We start from the raw sequence: 20,223 nt of genomic DNA, 5'->3' as shown, positions 1-20,223 counted from the left end.
TACATATGCATAGTAATAGTCTTTCAACTTCTAATATTTACGTGTATGTATAATAATATATTATATTATAGTATAGTATAGTATAGTATAGTATAGTATAGTATAGTATAGTATAGTATAGTATTTTCCTAATTTCTGCTTTCTACCTCTATTTTCTAATCATTAATAAAAGAAATCCCAAATTAAAAAGTATTATATATCTATCTATCATCTCTTGCCCTTTTTAGTATTTCAACTCTTGTTGACTTTTTACCCAATCTCACATGCTCCTCTCTTGGGACTTTATGTCTCCTTGCATCACTCATATTTAGTCGTAAGTATTTCATCTGCCTCTATGTCTCTCTCATGCCTTCCCATTTCTAGGGCACTTGCCAACAACTCCATCACTTTTAGGTAATCTTCCTCTCTGTCCTCTTCTATATTTTGACATCTTAGAGAGTAAGCTATCTTCTCCATTTCAGGAATTATTACTATCCTTTCCAGATCTTTATCTACTTGTATCAATTGTTGATTTATCTCCTCTATTCTTTCCTCTGCTCCTTCTGATTTCTCTTCTATTCTCTGGGTTCTTTGTTCAATTTCCGTTATCATTTGCTGAGAGTTTCCTAATTGCACAACCATATTGTACGTGTTTCTTGATCCCCCCCAAGTCCTTTTTCATCTTGTTGTAATTCTTTATCATAGCTTCCTGGATAGATTGAAGCATCCATTTTATTTCTTTTTGAAATGTATTTGTTTTTCCCTGTTGTGACATTGTGTGTCTTAATCTTTGCTTTAATGGCCTGGAGGTTGCTAGTGTTGGTGTAAATCCAGATGGCCCACCAAGTTAATCCAAAATCTAAGAGCCTGTAGTACAGTGGACTAAATTATGAATACTAATTATGAATACTATGGAAAAATTTGCAACTATCAATGATAGGAAGAATTGCAACCATAAAAATGAATATTTTACTGAAGCTACTTTTTTTATTCCAAACGATCCCTATACAAGTAGAGAAAAAAATACTTTGATGAGTTAAACATAATTTTGAAATTTATTTGGCAAGGGAAAAAAAGCAAGAATAAGACTGAAAATGTTGCAAGAATCTAAATATAATGGGGGCTTGGGGCTACCAGATTAGACCTTTACTATCAAGTTTCTGTATTAACATGGGTGAAAGAATGGATAACTCTCAGACTTAGAAAATCATTGTTCTCCATAAAGGAGGGAACAGCAGTCAGGAATGGGTTAACTCTGTCTGTTAGCTGCTAGGACTGAGTCTGAAAACTGTTAAGCCATGCCTCTCCTGTCGCTTCCCAGCTTTTAGACTCAGTCTAGCTGGACAGACATGTTTCTTCGAGCTGTCCATTTCTGACTGATTTTCCTTAGTGAAAAGCTTCTATTTTACTGCTAAAATTCTAGTGAAAGTTCACAGTTGTCTTGGAGGAACCTTGCTGACTTTCCAGCGTGAAGGGTGACTCAGCCTGAGCCCGCTGAAGGCCACGAGGGCGGCGAGAGGTCTATTGGCTGGTAGACCTCCGGGCAGCACTCACGGGCTTTGCCCCAAAATGCTGACCCACAGGGGACCCGAGGATTTGGCCCTGTTTGCGAAGCGAAGGCAGTGCTCACGAGCCTGGCTCTAGCGTTTGCCTGGAGGGTGCGCAGGATCGGCACTGTTGAAAGATGCTGCAGGCAGCGCCCACAAGCCTGGCTCTGTAGCGCTGGCCTGAGAGAGTGAGAAAGTGATGTGGAGGATCAGTGGCCATTTTGGAGTCTTAGCGAGGAGGTTCGGTGGCCATTTGGGGAGCTGCAGCGAAGAGCTTTGGTGGCCATTTTGAGACCTTGGTAAGACCGATCCAAAAGGAAGCCTTCAGAGGTTTGAGGGAGGATAGACCCTTACAAGCACCCTATTTTATTAATTGGGCCAGCATTCACCAGCCTAGCTCCGCGACCCTGGGCCCGCAGGACCGCGTTGCCTCGGGAAAGGAGCAGCGATTGGGGAGAGGATCCGCCCAGCCCTGCCCCCCCAATCCTCCCTAATTATCCTGCAGGACTAAGGGGTCCTTGCCTGCGCTGAGGGCTCTTCAAGCTTAGCGTTCATCAAAGGCATTTTTTTGACCTCATACCTCTGGCCTAGATTCCCCTTTCAGGGATTCCACAATGGCCTCAACAGCTCTGGGGCGTTCCCAGCCCAGATCAGAGTCAGGTTTATCTGATCAGGACAGTGATCCCAGGGAGGGGCCTTCGGGTTCCAGACCTCCTGGGCGAGGCAATGCTCATTCTCGAGCAAAAAAGTCTCATTCACAGCCTTCTAAGTCTTCTGAAAGGGTGGCTCAACAGATGTACAAGGCCATTGAAAAAAAAAAAAAGAAGGCCCAAAAGCAGGCTGAGAGAAAGGGAAAAAGCCTCCAGAGCAAGGAACTTGCAAAGTCCCAGCTTTCTTCTGTGGTTCAATCGCAGCTGCCTTATATTTTGGAGGAGGTTCCTTCTACTGCTTGGTCCCCAGATGGGTGACTCAGAGCAGACTCCTGTTTTGCCTAGTGACAGTGAGTTGCTTTTTGGCGTTATGCCGGCCTTAGAGCTATCTGAAACCTCTTGGGAGCAACCAGTGGCACATAGGATGTCCTCAGCTGAGGCAACCTTCATGCCCACCGCTGCAGGCTTGAGGCCTGATCAGCCATGTGATCCCCAAATTCCTCTCAATTTGTCTGCCTTTATTTCTGATGCCATAAGGCAAGGCATTGAAGCAGGGTTACAACAAAGATCTGCTTCTGTGGCCTCTGATTTCTCTAGGGCTCAGGCCTCAGGGTTTGGGTCCTTCCTGATCTGGAATGCTCAGCTGCCTCTTCCAGCCAGGCCTCCTTCTCAGGGGAGGAGATACATCGTGATATTAAGCTGTCTGACAATGAAGGTCTTATGCCTGACCCGCCAGCCTTTGTTGGGCTTATCCGGCCCCAGCTTTTTAGGTCCTTGCTACACAAGGCTAAGCTAACTACTCGACAGGGCACAGTTTAGGCAACTCCTGGTGCTGTCCTGGATACCGCTGATCCTGCAGACCCTTTATTTGCAGAGCCCACCATAGAGTCTGAGGAGGTTCTGGCTCCCAGACTTTTTCTGGACATTGTGCAAAGACAGTGGTCCTCTCCCAGCTCGGCCCAATCCCAGCGGCTTGGACAAGCGCCTATACAACATGGGTTCAGACATGTCCAAGTCTCTAAAAGTTCCAGTGGTTGATGCTCCAGTGGTGGCACTGTCATCTCAGTCCAATTTACCAGGGCCCCCAGAGGAGCACCTCCGCCCTGAGGATAAGAGATCAGAGCAGTCTCTGGTCAAGGCCCATCAGGCTTCGGCCTGGGATGTCAAGGCAGCCTCGGTGGCATCCTTTTTTAACAGGGTTTCATTGCTCTGGTTAAGACAATTACAGGACCGATTGCCAGTCGCAGATACTCGCTCCCACCAAGATTTCAATAAGATCATGGTGGTGGTGGTATTTTCTGCTGATGTGACGCTAAATGCTTCTAGATTCGTGGCTAAGGCCATTGGGTCTTCCATTGCATTGCATCACCTGTGGCTTCGCCAGTGGCAGGCAGACACTAGGAACAAGTGGCGGCTGGCAGCCTCCCCGTATGCAGAAGATAAATTGTTTGGCAACTCCCTGGACCCTATTCTCATTGAGTCCCAGGACAAATGCAAAATCATGCCCAACATGACCAGATGGGCTGACTCCCGCCCAGCCCTGTATTTTCATCCTTCCTTTTGGGGATCGGACTGTGGTTTTGGGGCACAGTCGACGCAGAGGTCCTTTCCCTTCAGGCAAGGTCAGAGAGAGGACAGACAGGCAGGGGCAACAATACCAAATGGTCCTTTCGGGGTGGGAGGAGTCATTCCCTTTGATGCTCTAATCCTTCCATAGGGGGCCAGCTGGCTCTCTCTGCCAACCAGTGGGAGGACTCCACCTCGGACTCTTGGGTCAGGGAGACGGTAAGGTCGGCCCTCTCCCTGGAATTCCAGTCCATCCTCCGAGGCTCTTTGTCTGCTGTCCAGTATCACAAGAGCGGGCAAAGCAGTGCCTCATGGAATCGGCCATAAAACATCTACTGGATATTCAGGCCATTCAACCAATTCTGGAGGCACAGCACATAATGGTCATGGTCGGTCCATGACAGGGGATAAATAGTAGGAGATCCCCCACCGAACTCATCTCGCCACTGCTCCGAGACGAAAACCAGATCGGGCGTGTGCCCCCCCCCCATGAGACTCACACCCAACAATCTCCGGGGCAGGGATCCTGCGAGGACAAAGGCTCTTCCGGATAATAGCTGCCATCCTCCACCCCTTCCCTGGAGTCACGGCTGATGCAATATCTGAAACCCGTCTGGGCACATCTTTGAGAGGGGAAGCCCCCCCCCCGGCCCAGCCAGGTCTGAGATATACATGCCAGGTTGGCCCCCTCCTCCAGCATTAAGTCCCAAACAAGGGGGGCCTTGTTAACAACAGACCTGGCATTAAACAGCAGCAGCCTGAGGCCAGGGCCCTGACATCCCAAGTTGCCAGGTATACAAGGTGAGCCCGGCGAACCAAAACCAGAGGGCTGGAATAAGTAATCGCTTTGAGGCAGCGAGTCCTGGTTCCCCGAGAGCGATCTACCCCTTGGCTCCCGCCATATCTACCTCTCCCAGTCATAACCGCAATATTCCAGCTCTCCATCCCCCCAGGGATCCCCTTCCCTACCTCAGCGGCCCCCCTCCTCCCCAGCAGGCAAGGCATCCTACTCGTACTGAACTGGGGGTCATATCTGAGCCCCCATCTACTTCTGCTTGCACACTCAGCAGAAAGAAACTTTAATGAAAATACTATGAGATAAGGTAGGTTATCTCCTTTGTTAAATATCCTACTTGTTCATTGTATTTCTGGTGATCATATCCATATCTATTAACTTTAGTACCACAGTAGAAGTTATGGTGGTGAACACAGAAAAGATCCAGTTCCATTCAGGATATATATCTGCTCCTGCTATCTCTCTGCCCTCCCCTGTTGACTGTATTCCACATCTCTCATTCCTTAGTTCGTTAGTATCCAGAGAGAATTAAGTATTTTTAGAAGATTAATTGAATCATCACAGCAACTCTGTAATATTTGAGGTATAACTGTTAATGATATTAACAGAGCCGAGGTGGCACAGTGGTTTATTTAAAAGAGCCGAGGTGGCACAGTGGTTAGAGTGCAGTACTGCAACTACTTCAGCTGACTGCTAGTTCAGCAGATCGGCAGATCAAATCTCACCGGCTCAAGGTTGACTCAGCCTTCCATCCTTCCAAGATGGGTAAAATGAGGACCCAGATTGTTGGGGGCAATATACTATTTAGTATACTGTCTTTGATGTAAGCCGCCCAGAGTCCTCGGAGAGTGGCGGCATAGAAATATGAATAATAATAAATAATAATATTAATGTAGATTTATTTACATTAATAGGATATGCACATTACTCAGCAAACGAATACAAACTGAATCTTTAATATACTTATTTTAAAACAAATTTAAGATTTCCATTTGGGGCCCCTCTCTTCAGATTTAAAAAATCTGTAAAAAATTCATCTTTCTCTATATGCTGTTTAATCTTTATGTTGTTAACTTTTTGTATTTTTCATTAAAAAGTGTTAGCCACAGAATGGTCAAGTCTATTAACCAATAGATAAAGAAAGTTTGTCCAATCTTGTTTTCAGTCTTAATTTCACCAGCCTCACAGTATAGAACCACTGGAAAAACAGTATGAAGTTTGAAAGATGTTTTGCAAGAATTTAGGCTGCCACAGTTTCCAAATTCTGAGTAATTGTTACATACCATACAAGAATTGAGAGCTTACCTTGCCTGATTTAGGGCAATAAGAATTAAAAGGGGTTAATCATTAGTTTAAAAAATCTAATTGTTCCAAACCTGAATTTTAAGCATTCTGAGCTACTTAGTCCACATGAGCATTTCTCTGCCAGAGGTCTGAAAAAGATCCTAAAATATTTTAAATATCAGCTTTGATATCATGATCATTTAGTTGCAACCTATGAATTTTAGGAAGTTTAGGAAAAATGAAAGCTTTAGTCTTTGCATACTTTTTTTTTTTGCAAAAAGTTTTTTATTTTTTAAACAAAAACAACATAAAAACATCAACCTTCCAAACACTTACAGACAGTATTTCGATCAGGGAAAATCATTTCGTGCTCTCAAAATTTTCAAACTCTCATTATATGACAGATATTCTTACCTCTAACAAAAAACAAATGTTTAAACATTTTATCCAAATTTCATTTCATATATAATATTTCATCTCCATACTTTATTATCTATCCATTGATAAAATAGCTCCCATATCAAATAATATTGTTTATCTTCCTGTTCTCTTATTTCAAAGTCAATCTACTCATTTCGGGACAATCCAACATTTTCTTAATAATTTCTTCATCAGTAATTATCTTCTCTCCTTTCCAGTTTTTTGCAAATACAATTCTAGCCGCTGTTAAAATATTCACAATTAAATATTGTAATTCTTCGTTAAATGTCTCTGGTAAGATCCCTAATAAAAATATATCTGGTTTAAGGTCAATATGTCACTTTGTCATTTTTTCCAACCATGTGTGTATCTTAGTCCAAAATCTCCTTGCTTCTACACATGTCCACTATATATGGTAATAAGATCCTGGGGTCTGATGGCACTTCCAACACTTCTCCGATTTGTTCTTGAACATTCTGGCTATCCTCTTTGGGGGTAAATGCCACCTGTAAAACATTTTATACAAATTCTCCTTATATGCTGTAGACATTGTCATTTTATAATTATGTGACCACAATTTTTGCCATTTCTCTAAATCAATACCATAACCAATTTTTTCCCCCATGCTATCATTGACTCTTTAACTTCTTCTTCTTCCAGTTTTGCCTCTACCAAGTGTCCATATAACTTTTTAATTACATGGTCATCAGAATCCATCAATATCTTATCTAAGATAGTCAAAACATTATAAAAGCCTTCTTGTTTATAGAAAACATTATAAAAGCCTTCTCGATATCTAGAAAATATTTGCATATATGAAAACCAATCCATCTTAAATCTCTAATCTTCTAAGTCTTGTTTTAATTTAAGTTCACCCTTTTCATCCAATAATTCACTATATCTAACAATTTGTTCCCTTTTGAATATCACTGGATATGAAAAAGCTTCAATTGTAGATACCCAGACTGGAATCTTCAAATAATGATATTTTTTAATCCTCTCCCAATGTCTTTGCATACTTGATCTCTAATTTTAATTACAGTGATTAATGGTGGCAAGTGATATTAGGGCACATTTTAATCCCATCAAGATCTAAGCAGGATGATTACCGAGTTAAAAAGAAGAAGAAGAGGAGGAGGAGGAGGAGGAGGAGGAGCAACAAAAACAATTTACTTAAATAAGGCCTAACCAAATAAGCCCTAGCATGATTTTTCAGGATGCTTGTAGTAATAAGCCCTAGTCAAGATGGGCGTGGCCAGCTCATGTCGGGGGCGCATTTGGGCGAGCCATGTGAGTGTAACAAGGAGGGAAGGGGAGTCCTGATTGCCTCTTGGGGATGGACTCCCCGCACTTCCCGTTTGCTGAGGTCATTGCGGGTGCAACGGCAGGTGGGAGACTTGTCCCATGTGTGCAGCAGAGTTGGAGGATGAGGTTGGATGACGGGCAAAAAATAATATAAGACCCAGTCTTATTTTCGGGAAAACATGGTATATTATTGGCTTATAGAAGCAACAACCTATGAGCTAACTTGCAGGAGACATCAGGAATTGTTTTGATAGACAAACAGATTAACAGAGTTGGAAGAGACCTTGTAGGTCTAGTCCAACTCCCGCCCAAGCAAGAAACTCTAAACCCGTGATGGTGAGCCTATGGCATGCATGCCACAGGTGGCACGCAGAGCCCTACCTGCGTGCATGCGAGCCATCACCCAGCTTAGCTCCACCCCGCATGTGCGCACACTTCTCGCCAGCCAGCTGATTTTCAGGTCTCTGCCACGCATTGGGGGCAGGGGAGGGGCGTATATGGGAGACGTGCTTACATGCGTGGAAGCCCATGTGCATGTGCGGGGGTAGGGGAGCACGGGGAGGAGCAGCTCCCCCCACCACGGCCCATTTTGGGCCTAGCAGGCCTTCCTGCGACCTCCTAAGATCAAAAATGGGCTGTGTGTGGGGTTGCTACACCCCCACTCCCTGCGGCCCATTCTTGGTCTCAGGAGGCTGCAAGGAGGCCTACTAAGCCCAAAACAGGGCAGGGGGAATGTGGGGGATCATGTGCATATCTGGGGGAGTGGGGGGTCGCGCACGCATGCATGGGGCATGGGGGCACAGGCGCATTGCATTATGGGTGCAGGCACATGCGCACGCTATTGCACATGCGCACTTTCAGCACACGACAAGAAAAAGGTTAGTCATCACTGCTCTACACCATTTCTGACAGATGGCAGTCCAGTCTCTTCTTGAAAGCTTCCAGTGATGAAGCTCCCACAACTTCTGAAGGCAAGCTGTTCCATTGGTTGATTGCTTTCACTGACAGAAAATTTTTCCTTATTTCCAGGTTGAATCTCTCCTTGTTCAGTTTCCATCCATTATTCCTTGGAAAATAGCTTGACCTCCTCCTCTCTGTGGCAGCCCCTCGAATATTGGAACACTGCTATCATGTCTCCCCTGGTCCTTCTCTTCACTAGATTAGCTATGCCCAGTTCCTGCAACTATTCATTGTAAGGCTGATGCTTCATAGAGTTGTGTTAGTACCGCACTTAATCTTGGTTGTAATAATACACACACACCCCTTCAAAATCCGTAGAGAACAGTACATTGTCTGGGTCAATTTACTTTATACAAAATCTTGATAACAATAATATTAATTAAATATATATAATAATACTCTTTCAGCTTACATTGTAATGTATTCTATTTTGTGGCAGAATATAAAATAGTGTTTTTCTAATTTCTACTTTCTATGTCTTATTACTGGCCTCTGATACAACAATTCCCATATTAAGAGGTGTTATGTATCTATCCATCATCCCTTATTTTTTATTTTTTAAGCCTCCATAATAGTAATCTTCTAACATTTACTTATACATATTAACTATAATAGCTTCTATCATATAACAGTATGCATAATAACATTTTTAATTTCTAGCTCTATTTTTTTAGTCTTTAGTAAAACAAATCCCATATTAAGATGTATTCTATATCTGTTGTGCAGAGCTGGTGGCAGACTCGGACAGTGAGGTTTTTGGGGAAGAACTTGGGCCTGGGGAAGGCTCTGATGAATGCTCAGCGTCGGACACAGGGATAGAACCAGGGCCATCCAGCATTTCCCAGCCAGAGAGGCAGCTACCTTTGGAGTTAGAGATGAGTGAGGAGGAACAGCTGGGGCCTGTTCCAGATGCGCTTATGCGCAGAGCAGATAGGAGAGGTGAACAATGGAGGACAATGAGCTGGCTTGGGAAGCAAAACAAATTTGGATGCTGACTAGCCCCTCCCTGGCTGGGGAATACTTAGGAGGAAACAGGAGTGGTTTGGTTGTCGCAGACCACCGTTTGCATTTCTGAAAAGTTTGCTCCTTGTGTGTTTTGTGCGACAAAGACTGCCTTGCCAGAACTGAGGTTTATTTATTTCTCTGTTTGAACTGACTTAATTTGCAGCCTTAATTGGGAGCTCACAGCCTTGCATTTATCATAACGAGCTGATAAGGACTATTGTTTCAGTTAACTTCAGTTAACAGGCAGGACTCTTGTCTGGATTTTCTGTTGGTGAATGCAGTTAATTCCCAATGTGTAAATAAAGAGGGGGGGTTCTTTGCGGGGAGTCTGTTTCTTGTTTCTGCGAAGGCCGGGTCAGAACAATATCTGTCCATCATCTCTTGCCCTTTTTAGTATTTCAACTCTTACTGACTTTTTGATCAGTCTCTCTTGCTCTTCCCTTGGGATCTTTTTTTAAATATATATGTTTTATTTGTAATTTTCCTTTAACAACCATGCATATTTTGTGGGCAGTGTATTGACTGGATCCATATACTTTTTACACAATGCTAACATTAAGAATACAATTAAATATACATAATATTTGTCTTCCAATTTCTAACCTTAATATATACATTGTAGTTATAATCAATTCTTTTATATATCAGTGTGTATAATACTATTTCCCAATTTGTACTCATTCCCTCCCCCCAATTTGTTGGGGTTCTTCTACATTCAACATCTTTGTCTTTAAAGAGTACCATTCTCTCTTTATGATTCTTTATCACTGTCTCCATAAATATATTGAAACATCAATAACATTTCTTCATACAATGTACTTGTTCCCTGCTGAATCACTAATATTTTAAGTATTATTCAATGTTTCACCATAATTCCATTATCTCAATTTTCTAGAAACACCAATAAAACCAATTATTAATGAGATTTAATCAGTCGCGGGATTATATCTCTTAAATCCCCTAAATTTATAGTCCATGAAAGTTGTAAGCTTCAATATATATTTTTACATACTGTTAATAATAATAATACATTTAAATATACCTAATCATAGTCTTCCATCTCCTAACCTTAATATATTTGTGGTTATAATAAATTTTATTATACGTCAATATGCATAGTACTATTTTCCCAATATACTTTCTACTTTTATACTTTCTACTTTTTTCTATTAGTTTTTAATACAATCACTGTATTGTAAGATATTTTATCTCTATCCATTGTCTCTTAGCCTTTTTAGAATTTCATCATTTATTGACTTTTTGATAATATTTCTCTTTTGGAATCTTATATTTCTTTCTAACATTTTTGCACAGACTGAATGTTCCCTCTGCCTTACCCCTTGTCTCCTTCTTGTTGCATCATTTGATTATCCATCCATAACCCCTTTCTTATTTTTGGGAGATCTTCCTTTTTTTTTTCTCTGTTCTATTCTAAAATCTTAAGGAATTATCTATTTGATTCTTAGTATTTATTGCTATTGTCTCTTCAGTGTTTTGTCTTCTTGTAACTTATTTTGATTTGTCTGCTCCACCACTCCTTCTAATTTCTCATCTGTCTGCTGAATATTATGTTCATCTTTTTCCACCATTTGTTGAGGGTCTTCTACACTCTCATCTTTATCTTTGAACAATCCCATCCTTATGATTCTTTGTCACATTTTCATAAATACTTTTAAGCATCACTAACATTTCTTTATATATATCTTTATTGTCTCCTGTTGATTCATTTTGTAATATTTTAATATAAAAATTGCCCAGTGTCCCAATATCTAAAAACTCCAAAGAAGCCAGTTATTAATAAAATTTAGTCAGTCCCAGAATTATACCTCTAAATTTAATTAAATCCCCTAAATTTATAGTCCTTAAAATTGATAATTTACAATCTTTATAATTTTCCAGTTTTATTGTTGTTAGTTGTGAAGTTGTGTCTGACCCATCGTGACCGCATCGACAATGTTCCTCCAGGCCTTCCTGTCCTCTACCATCCTCGAGTCCATTTAAGCTCACCCCTACTGCTTCAGTGACTCCATCCAGCCACTTCATTCTCTGTCATCCCCTTCTTCTTTTGCCCTCAATCTTTCCCAGCATTAGGCTCGTCTCCAGCGAATCCTTCTTTCTCATTAGGTGGCCAGAGTATTTGAGTTTCATCTTCAGGATCTGGCCTTCTAAAGAGCAATCAGGGTTTATCTCCTCTAGGACTGACCAGTTGGATCACCTTGCAGTCCAAGGGACTCACAGGAGTCTTCTCCAGCACCATAGTTCAAAGGCCTCAGTTCTTTGGCACTCAGCCTTCCTTATGGTCCAACTATCACAGCCATACCTTGCAACTGGGAAAACCATTGGCGTGACTATATGCACTTTTGTTGGCAGGGTGGTGTCTCTGCTTTTTAGTATGCTGTCTAGATTTGCTATAGCTTTCCTCCCCAGAAGTAAGCGTCTTTTAATTTCTTGTCTGCAATCCCCATCTGCGGTGTTCTTGGAGCCCAGGAAAATAAAATCTGTCACTACCTCCATTTCTTCCCCATCTATTTGCCAGGAATTGAGAGGGCCGGATGCCATAATCTTAGTTTTCTTAATATTGAGTTTCAAGCCAACTTTTGCACTCTCCTTCTTCACCAGCATCAATTTTGGTCCTTTATCATGCCCACCTTTGCATGAAATGTTCCCTTCATATCTCCAATTTTCTTGAAAAGATCTCTGGTCCTTCCTATTCTACTGTTTTCTTCTATATCTTTGCACTGTTCATTTAAGAAGGTATTCTTATCTCTTCTAGCTATTCTCTGGAATTCTGCATTCAATTGGGTGAATCTTTCTCTTTCTCCCTTGCCTTTTGCTTCCCTTCTTTCCTCATTTGTAAGGCTTCCTCAGACAACCATTTTGCTTTCTTGCATTTTTTTTTTTTTAATTTGATTTATATGCCGCCCTTCTCCGGAGACTCAGGGCGGCTTACAATGTGTTAAGCAATAGCCTTCATTCTTTTGTATATTTTATACAAAGTCAGCTTATTGCCCCCACAAACTGGGTCCTCATTTCACCTACCTTAGAAAGGATGGAAGGCTGAGTCAACCTTGAGCCTTGGAGAGATTCGAACCAGCAGAAATTGCAGGCAGCTGTGTTAATAACAGGGTGCATTAAACCACTGTACTATCAAGGCTCTTTTCTTTTTCTTTGGGATGGTTTTAGTTGCTACCTCTTGTACAATGTTGCGAACCTCCGTCCATAGTTCTTCAGGCACTCTGTTTATCAGATCTAATTCCTTAAATCTATTTGTCACCTCTACTGTATATTTTTCACGGTTATGATTTAGTTCATACCTGAGTGGCCTGGTGCTTTTCCCTACTTTCTTCAATTTAAGCCTAAATTTTGCAACAACAAGCTCATGATCTGAGCCACAGGTCCTGGTCTTATTTTTACTGACTGTATAGAGCTTTTCCATTTTTGAACACATAGTCAATCTGATTTCTGTGTTGACCATCTGGTGATGTCCATGTGTAGAGTCGTCCCTTGAGTTGTTGGGAAAAAAAAGTGTTTGCTATGACCATCGTATTCTCTTGACAAAATTCTATCAGCCTGTGCCCTGCTTCATTTTGTACTCCAAGGCCAAACTTGCTTGTTATTCCGGTTATCTTTTGGCTTCCTACTTTAGCATTCCAACCCCAATGATGATAAGGACATCATTTTTTTGTGTTAATTCTATAAGGTGCTGTAGGGCTTCATAGAACCGGTCAATTTCATTCTCTTCACAGTGGTTGGGACATAGACTTGGATTACTGTGATACTGAATGGTTTGCCTTGGAATTTTTCAGTTTACACCTTCCCAATTGTCCAAATTTTTCTTTTTCATCTATGATCTTTTTCTTTTGCCTCGTAGGATATTCTATCAAGTATCATTAGTAATCCAAGTCCAAATTAGCCCACCCAGTTTCTTCAAGTCTTTCAAATCCACTTTCCAGTAAACAATTTCAATAAGATTTTAGTTATTTGCAGTTCTATTTATTTATTTATTTATTTATTTATTTATTTATTTATTTATTTATTTATGTCCCACGTTTTCAAGAATGTCAAAAACTCAATGTTAAAAAAATATGCTCAGTCCCTGAACTGTTCCTCAAAATCCTTAATGTTTGTAATCCTCAAAGTCTGCTGTTTTACTCCCTCTGAGTTATTTAAGTTTATAAGTTTCGTTTAATTTTTTTCTCCCTTCTTTCACCTTATAGAATATCCTATCAAATGGTATTTGTAATCCAGAATGGCCCGCCAAATTTCCCCATGACTCATTAACTCACAGAATCAGGTGTTCAGTTTAAAGGGCAATTCCTATCCTTTATAATCCGCATTGGTTTCAAAATTTCAAAAAGCTCACCAGTTATTCCTCAGCCACCAAAAAATAACAAATAGAGACAACAGGAAAAACAGCCTTCCAGATGTTGTTTGCCTTTTACTTCTTTTCTTATCTCCTATGAATCTTTTCCTCCCAACTGTTTTTCAAGGTCTTTTCCAGCCCTATATCAATATTGTTTCTTCTTTGGCCAGTAGATGGCAACACAGCTCTAGATTTCAATACCAAAGTGGGGCTGCTAGCTAATTGTCAAAGTTCAATACAAAGAAAAAAATTCTGTTTTCCTTTCTATAATTTCTTCCAACAGTCAGACACTATTTCCAGTCTTTTAAGTCTCTGAGTTTGTTAAAATCAGCTTGTTTAATATCTAGGACTTTTTAAATATCTAGGTGCATCACTTCAGGCAGGCAAGCTGAAGAGCAGAGACTGGGCGGGGTGAGCGAGTGGCGACCAGGGGACCGGTTCGGGGGCGTGGGCAGCCAGCGGTCACTACCGGTTCGGCGACCCAGGCCAAATGTCCACTACCGGTTCGTTCAAACCAGTTCGAACCAGTCAGATTTCACCCTGGACTGACCCGATTTTATGATATTTTTTGTAGGAGTTGTAAAACAAATGCCACGATTGTTAAGTGAACCAATTGTCCATAATGGGTGTTTTTACCGTATTTTTCAGTGTATAAGACGCACCGGAGTATAAGACGCACCTTAATTTTGGGGAAGGAAAACAAGGAAAAAAGTATTTTACCTCTACCTACCAGCATTTAAGGTGGCGCCGCCCTCCTCCTCCTGCTGCAAGTGAGAGGTGCAGGGACTACTTGCTTTCCCCCAAAGAGACCCCTCAATGCTCTGGGGGAGGGACAGAGCACAGCCTGAGGAACAAACCTCTTCGGGATGGTCTGGGGGGGGGGAATCTGCCCTGCAGCTTCGGGGAACGAGGCGGGTGCCACAATTTGTGGCTGGTCACCCCTCAGGCCACACTGACTTCACTCCCCAGCAATGTGAGAAGCCACCGCCGCTGCCGCCTAAGCCCTCTCTGCGCCCAGGAGTCAAGCCGAGCTAAATGGGAGCCCCTAAAGGGAAACGTTCCTTCTTTCCAGCCATCACTGCCCAGATCCCCCAATCTCAAGAGTCGCGCTTCAGGTGGCAGCCAGTTCCCCTGCAATGTGCAGCGGGGAACTGGGAAGTGCTTTGGATTCAGGGAGGAGATTGTAGCGCTGCCGCCTGAAAGTGTTTTTCTGCACATTGCAGAGCTGCGCGCCCCCGTCCTCCTTCTCAGCAAACTCAACTTCTCTTTCCTCCTGGCCAGATCCGCCGCCTGAAATACGGTGCACTTTTTTTTGTCTCTGCACACCCCATGTTTGGAATTGGGAAGGGGATCAGGGGTTCAGGCAGCAGACCCGTGATCCCCTTCCTGATTCCAAACATGGGGTCTGCAGAGACAAAAAAAAGTGCACCGTGTTTCAGGCGGTGGATCTGGCCAGGAGGAAAGAGAAGTTGAGTCTGCTGAGAAGGAGGACAGGACGCGCGGCTCTGCAACACTTTCAGGCGGCAGTGCTACAATCTCCTCCCTGAATCCAAAGCATTTCCCAGTTCCCCCGCTGCACATTGCAGGGGAACTGGCCGCCACCTGAAGCGCGACTCTTGAGAATTGCATTGGGGAATCTGGGCACCAATGGCTGGAAAGGAGGAATGCCAGCTCGGCTTGGCTCCTGGGCGCAGAGAGGGCTTAGGCAGCGGCGGCAGCAGCTCCTCACATTGCTGGGGAGTGAAGTCAGCGCGGCCAGAGGGGTGACCAGCCACAAATCGTGGCACCTGCCTGGTTCTCCGAAGCTGCTGGGCAGATTCCCCCCCACCAACCGTCCCGAAGAGGGAGGGTTGTTCCTCAAGCTGTGCCCTGACCCAGATCCCTGCCACCTGGAACTGGCCAAAAATGGTTGAAGGGTGGGCGGGGCTACATTCGGCATATAAGACGCACCCAGATTTTCACCCCCTTTTTGGGGGTAAAAAGATACGTCTTATACTCTGAAAAATACGGTAATAACCAGTACAGGTAGTCCTCGACTTATGACCACAAATGAGCTCAAAATTTATATTGTTAAATCAGACATTTGCTAAGTGAGTTTGCCGCATTTTATGACCTCTTACCACAGTTGTTAAGTGTAGATAAGTTAGTAATATGGTTGTTAGGTGAATGCAACTTCCCCATTAACTTTGCTTAGAAGATCACAAATGGTGATCATATGATCCTGGATCATCACAACCATGATAAATATGACTCAGTTGCCAAGGGTCTGAATTTTGATCATATGATTTTGGGGATGCTGCAACAGTTGTAAGTATGAAAAAGGGTCATAAGTCATTTTTTTCAGAGCTGTTTAATTTTGAATGGTCACCAAATGAACTGTTTTAAGTAGAGGACTACATGTACTGGCAAAAGAAACTTTTTAAATTGTGGTCACATGGTCATGGAATGCTGCAAACAGCCCTAAATCTGCAGCCCTCCTCCTTCCAGTCATTGGAATTTTGAAGCTGGGTCATAAATACCTTTTTGAAGTCCATCATAACTTTGAATGGTGCTAAGCAACCAATTGGAAGTCAATTACTACCTCTAAATATTAAGTAATAATGACTCTGGTAACGATATTCAACCCTGCTTAATTCACCTTGTCAAAACAATTGCTTGAAATTAAATGAAGGCAGAAGAGAAGCCTGGAGTATCACTGGAGGAAAACCCATCTCAAGTTATACTGGGCATTGATAAGAGTGGCTGGTTTGAGCCTACACATTGGCAGTACAAGTACCGTGTTTCCCCGAAAATAAGACAGGGTCTTATTTTCTTTTGACCCCCGAAATATGGCATTGGCCTTATTATTGGGGGGAGGGGGGATCTTATCCCTAAACCTCGGCCCTGGAGCGCCAACCTGTTGCTTCTCCAGTGCTGCTCAGGCCGCTGCCTCAAGCAATCTTCCCGTGCAAACAGCATGAGGTGAGGTGGGGGGGCGAAGGGGGGGAACATCCCCCACACTCCCCTGCCATTCATGCGGAAATGGAGCGCTTTTCTTTTCTTTGGGCAGAAAGTGGCCGTGGCTTGCAACAAGCGGGTTTTCTGGTGTTGGGAATGCCGGGGCAAATGAAGGCAGACTCGGGAGTTAAGGCATGAAGCTCAGGCGGGGGGGGAAGAGGATGGTGGCCAGATCCCCCTCGGGCATCCTCGCAGGCACCGGATCGAAGCCGCCCTTCAGCCAGGGGGCAGGGGCACTTCCTCCTTCCCTTCTCCATCTTCTGCTCATCAGGGATCGCCCGGCTAAATCGGATGCTGGAGCAGCCGCCCCGGGGACTCTGGCATCCTGGCATCATCATCAGCATTGTCATCATGGCTGCCTTTTCCCTCCCAACCCTTTCTGCTGCCCGAGCATTTAACCCAGCTGGTGGGCTTGTCAGAGCATCCCCCTCCCCCTAAGCCACATATCAAATCCCATCTCAGAGCTCCAGTCCTGGGGGATTGAGGCCATTTTAGCATCCGATCCACACACACAAAAAGAAAGGTTTGCCGAGGGTGAGGTTGGATTGTGGACGTGGGCAGTGGGCAGAAGGGGAAGGCAACACCCCATCCCTCCCTGGCAATTCCAGGGCCGGCCAAGAGACCCCCCTCCCCACTGTTCCTCCACCACAGGGTTTTTGGCATCCATGGGGGCCGATCGCCACTCACCCACGGGGGGCTTCTTTCAGCGCGGGGAAGTGGCAGGAAGTCTCTGCGCCCTCCCATTGTCTGGAGCCGGGCAGGTGAGGAAGCGAGGCAGGAGCCCCGGTGCTGCCTTTCAGTTGAGGGAGGGAGGGAGGCTGCTTGCAAAATCTGCTCGTTGGGACTGCGGGCTCTCCTTTTCTCCCCCGGCCGGCCAGGCTCCCTCATGGAGGTTGCGAGGGGCTCCCAGTTGCAGCTCGCCTCTTCTGGAGCAGTCACCCCCATTGGAGACCCATTTGTCCACCGAGCCAAGACCAATTGGCAGTGGCAGCGGGTAGGAGAAGCTGCAGTGAAGAGGTCAGGGCGGCCAGAGCTGCTTTTCATGCAGGGCCAGAGGGTGCAAGCGTGAGGGGGGGCTCATGGGGCCGGAGCTCCAGCGCAGTCTCCCTCCCCCCAGTCCCAGGTCGACAGGGCTAGGGCTGGCAAGTTTTTTTGTGGCTGATCTTTGCAGCCCCCACTAAGAGAAGGGGAGCAAGAGTTAGATTTTGTGGGAGCAGCCTCCGTGAGGCCTTTCCACATGTATGGCAGGAGCGCATGGGGCATGTTCCCCCTCCCTTTCACCCCCTCTCCAGCCTCACCTCCTCACGTCATGTTGTTTGCGCGGCAGCTGCGCATGCGTCTAAGTATTGGGCTTATTTTGGGGGGAGGCTTATTTTAGCGCATGCGCTCAAAAGCCCAATTGGGTTTATTATCGGAACATGTCTTAGTTTCGGGAAAACACAGTAGCAAAAAACTAAATATTTTGTGTTCTTACTGAATCTGCTCAGTGCTACTTACTAGAACCTTCAAAGGTGACTTTTACAGAACAATTCTAATTTTAGGGAATAATATTTTTAGGAAATAATCTCCATGAACATATGAAAGGCCTTATGAAGAATACTTGCAGTCATTTTATAAGTCACTGCAACAGGCAATAGGCAGCATATACATTTAAATAATTTAAAACAAAGCAGGTAAAACTGCTCAAATTTGAGCAAAGCTTGATAGTATGTGGACAGTGATAATGCAGATGACGGGAGCTAAATCTTGTGAAATAATCTGGGATCAGTGTGAATCTATGAGACTTGAGGAACTTTATGCAACAAATTTTAATGTTATCTTCCCTGCTTCTCAACTGAATTTTAGCCCCTCATAAGGCCTCAATAATATTATCTTATAGGAACTGAGAAGCAGCCATTTTCAGTCACTAGACTAGATTTTAAAATGATTTTTAAAACTTATTTTTATGCGTTTTTAATGTACCTTACATTTACGACTAGAAGACCTCCAAGGTCCCTTCCAATTCTGTTATTCCTAGTGGTAGGTTTTTTTCTTTTTCTTTAGAAAAATTGAATCTTATTAAGTGATAATGAATTTTATTTTTTTAATCTACAGTTTTATGTACAGAAGTGCCAGAGAATCATTATCAATCAATTTCATGGTCCTTTTTACAATCTATATTACATCCTTTCAGTAATTTTGTGAGAAAATTTAGTATTTCTATTTTTAACTCTGAGACCAGGAATGTCATGTCCAAAAAAACCAACCAAAAAACCTTAAATTTGGAATTCTGACTCACATATACCCTGATCAATTCAGTGTCTGTTGAAGTATTTCTACTGTCAAGAGCAAAGAATAGTTCATTTCATGTGCCATATTATCCACTGATACTTTCTTCATTTTCAGAGAAAGACTTATATTTAAAATGGATTTTTGTATGTAGTGATATAATTATTAAAGCTAATAAAGTCAAATAATATTTTAAATGGTGAATGATACAGTATGTTTATATTTGCTGTTTATTTCCATTGTTTGCTACTTTGTGGGAACAAAACCAAGAGGCTACAAGCAAAAAATAAATTATATTTTTGGGCTAATTGACACTGGGTTAAATCCAGTTGGTGTAATTCCATTAACAGAATACTCTTTGATCCTTGGAAGATTTCTATCAGTGGGGTAGGGAAGAAATTGTTAGCAGTTCTCAGCAGTGCATATAAACAATACCACACTGTTTCAAAGAGTTCCTTCAACTCACTAGAGTAAATTGAGAAATAGTAATAAAGGGAGTAGAATTGGCAAGAGGAAATTGCCAAAAATCATTTCTTTAAACCATTGTTAATCACTAAATTAGTCAAACACCCAGCTAACCAGCATGTATTATTCTCATAACTTGGATATCATTTAGCTTGAAAGTCTGAGAATATGTCAGAATGTAATAGAGCAGGTATATCCAACCTTTTGGTTGCCTGCACTACATTGAGTGAAGAGGGATTTTCTTGGGCTGCATATAAACTATATAATATAGTTAATGTATGTAAATGCACACAATAATGTTAAAAACTTATGGTCTTGTGGGTTGAGGGCCGTGTGCACTCCCACTGGACATGTCTGCTGTAGAGCTTTAAGACAAACATACCTGATAAGAGGGAGATAAAAATCAGGAACTAGGGAATTTAAATTTAAATGGTTGCATAGTTTCAAAGATTTGCATTTGATTTTAATAATTTGCAAATCAGGTTCTTTAAAAATTCTGAAATTCATAAGGATGTTTCCAGTAGTTTCATGATCTTTCTGACTGTCTGCTTATCTATCTATTTATCTATCTGTTTTTATATATAATGCATTTGAGATATTTAATTTTGGTTGAATCCT

General features: G+C 42.8%; 1 protein-coding gene across 9 annotated transcripts in view; it reads left to right on the top strand.

Annotated features, from left to right (window-relative positions):
- The window catches only part of UBE2F (ubiquitin conjugating enzyme E2 F (putative)), a 178,856-nt gene that overhangs the window by 134,026 nt on the left and 24,607 nt on the right, over positions 1-20,223 (top strand). Inside the window, exon 8 of one of the 9 annotated variants that reach the window (XM_087885713.1) lies at positions 8,577-8,718. The exons of the other annotated variants lie outside the window; for them this stretch is intronic. Coding sequence (XP_087741839.1) covers positions 8,577-8,630 — 54 coding nt within the window. The 3' untranslated portion in view covers positions 8,631-8,718. Of the gene's footprint in view, positions 1-8,576; positions 8,719-20,223 lie in introns of those variants that run through there. 9 annotated transcript variants of the gene reach the window in all.

Source organism: Pantherophis guttatus, chromosome 1 (assembly GCF_059756535.1).
Source record: "Pantherophis guttatus breed Tessera chromosome 1, ASM5975653v1, whole genome shotgun sequence".
NCBI lineage: Eukaryota > Metazoa > Chordata > Lepidosauria > Squamata > Colubridae > Pantherophis > Pantherophis guttatus.
This window is presented reverse-complemented; position numbering and strand designations above follow the sequence as displayed.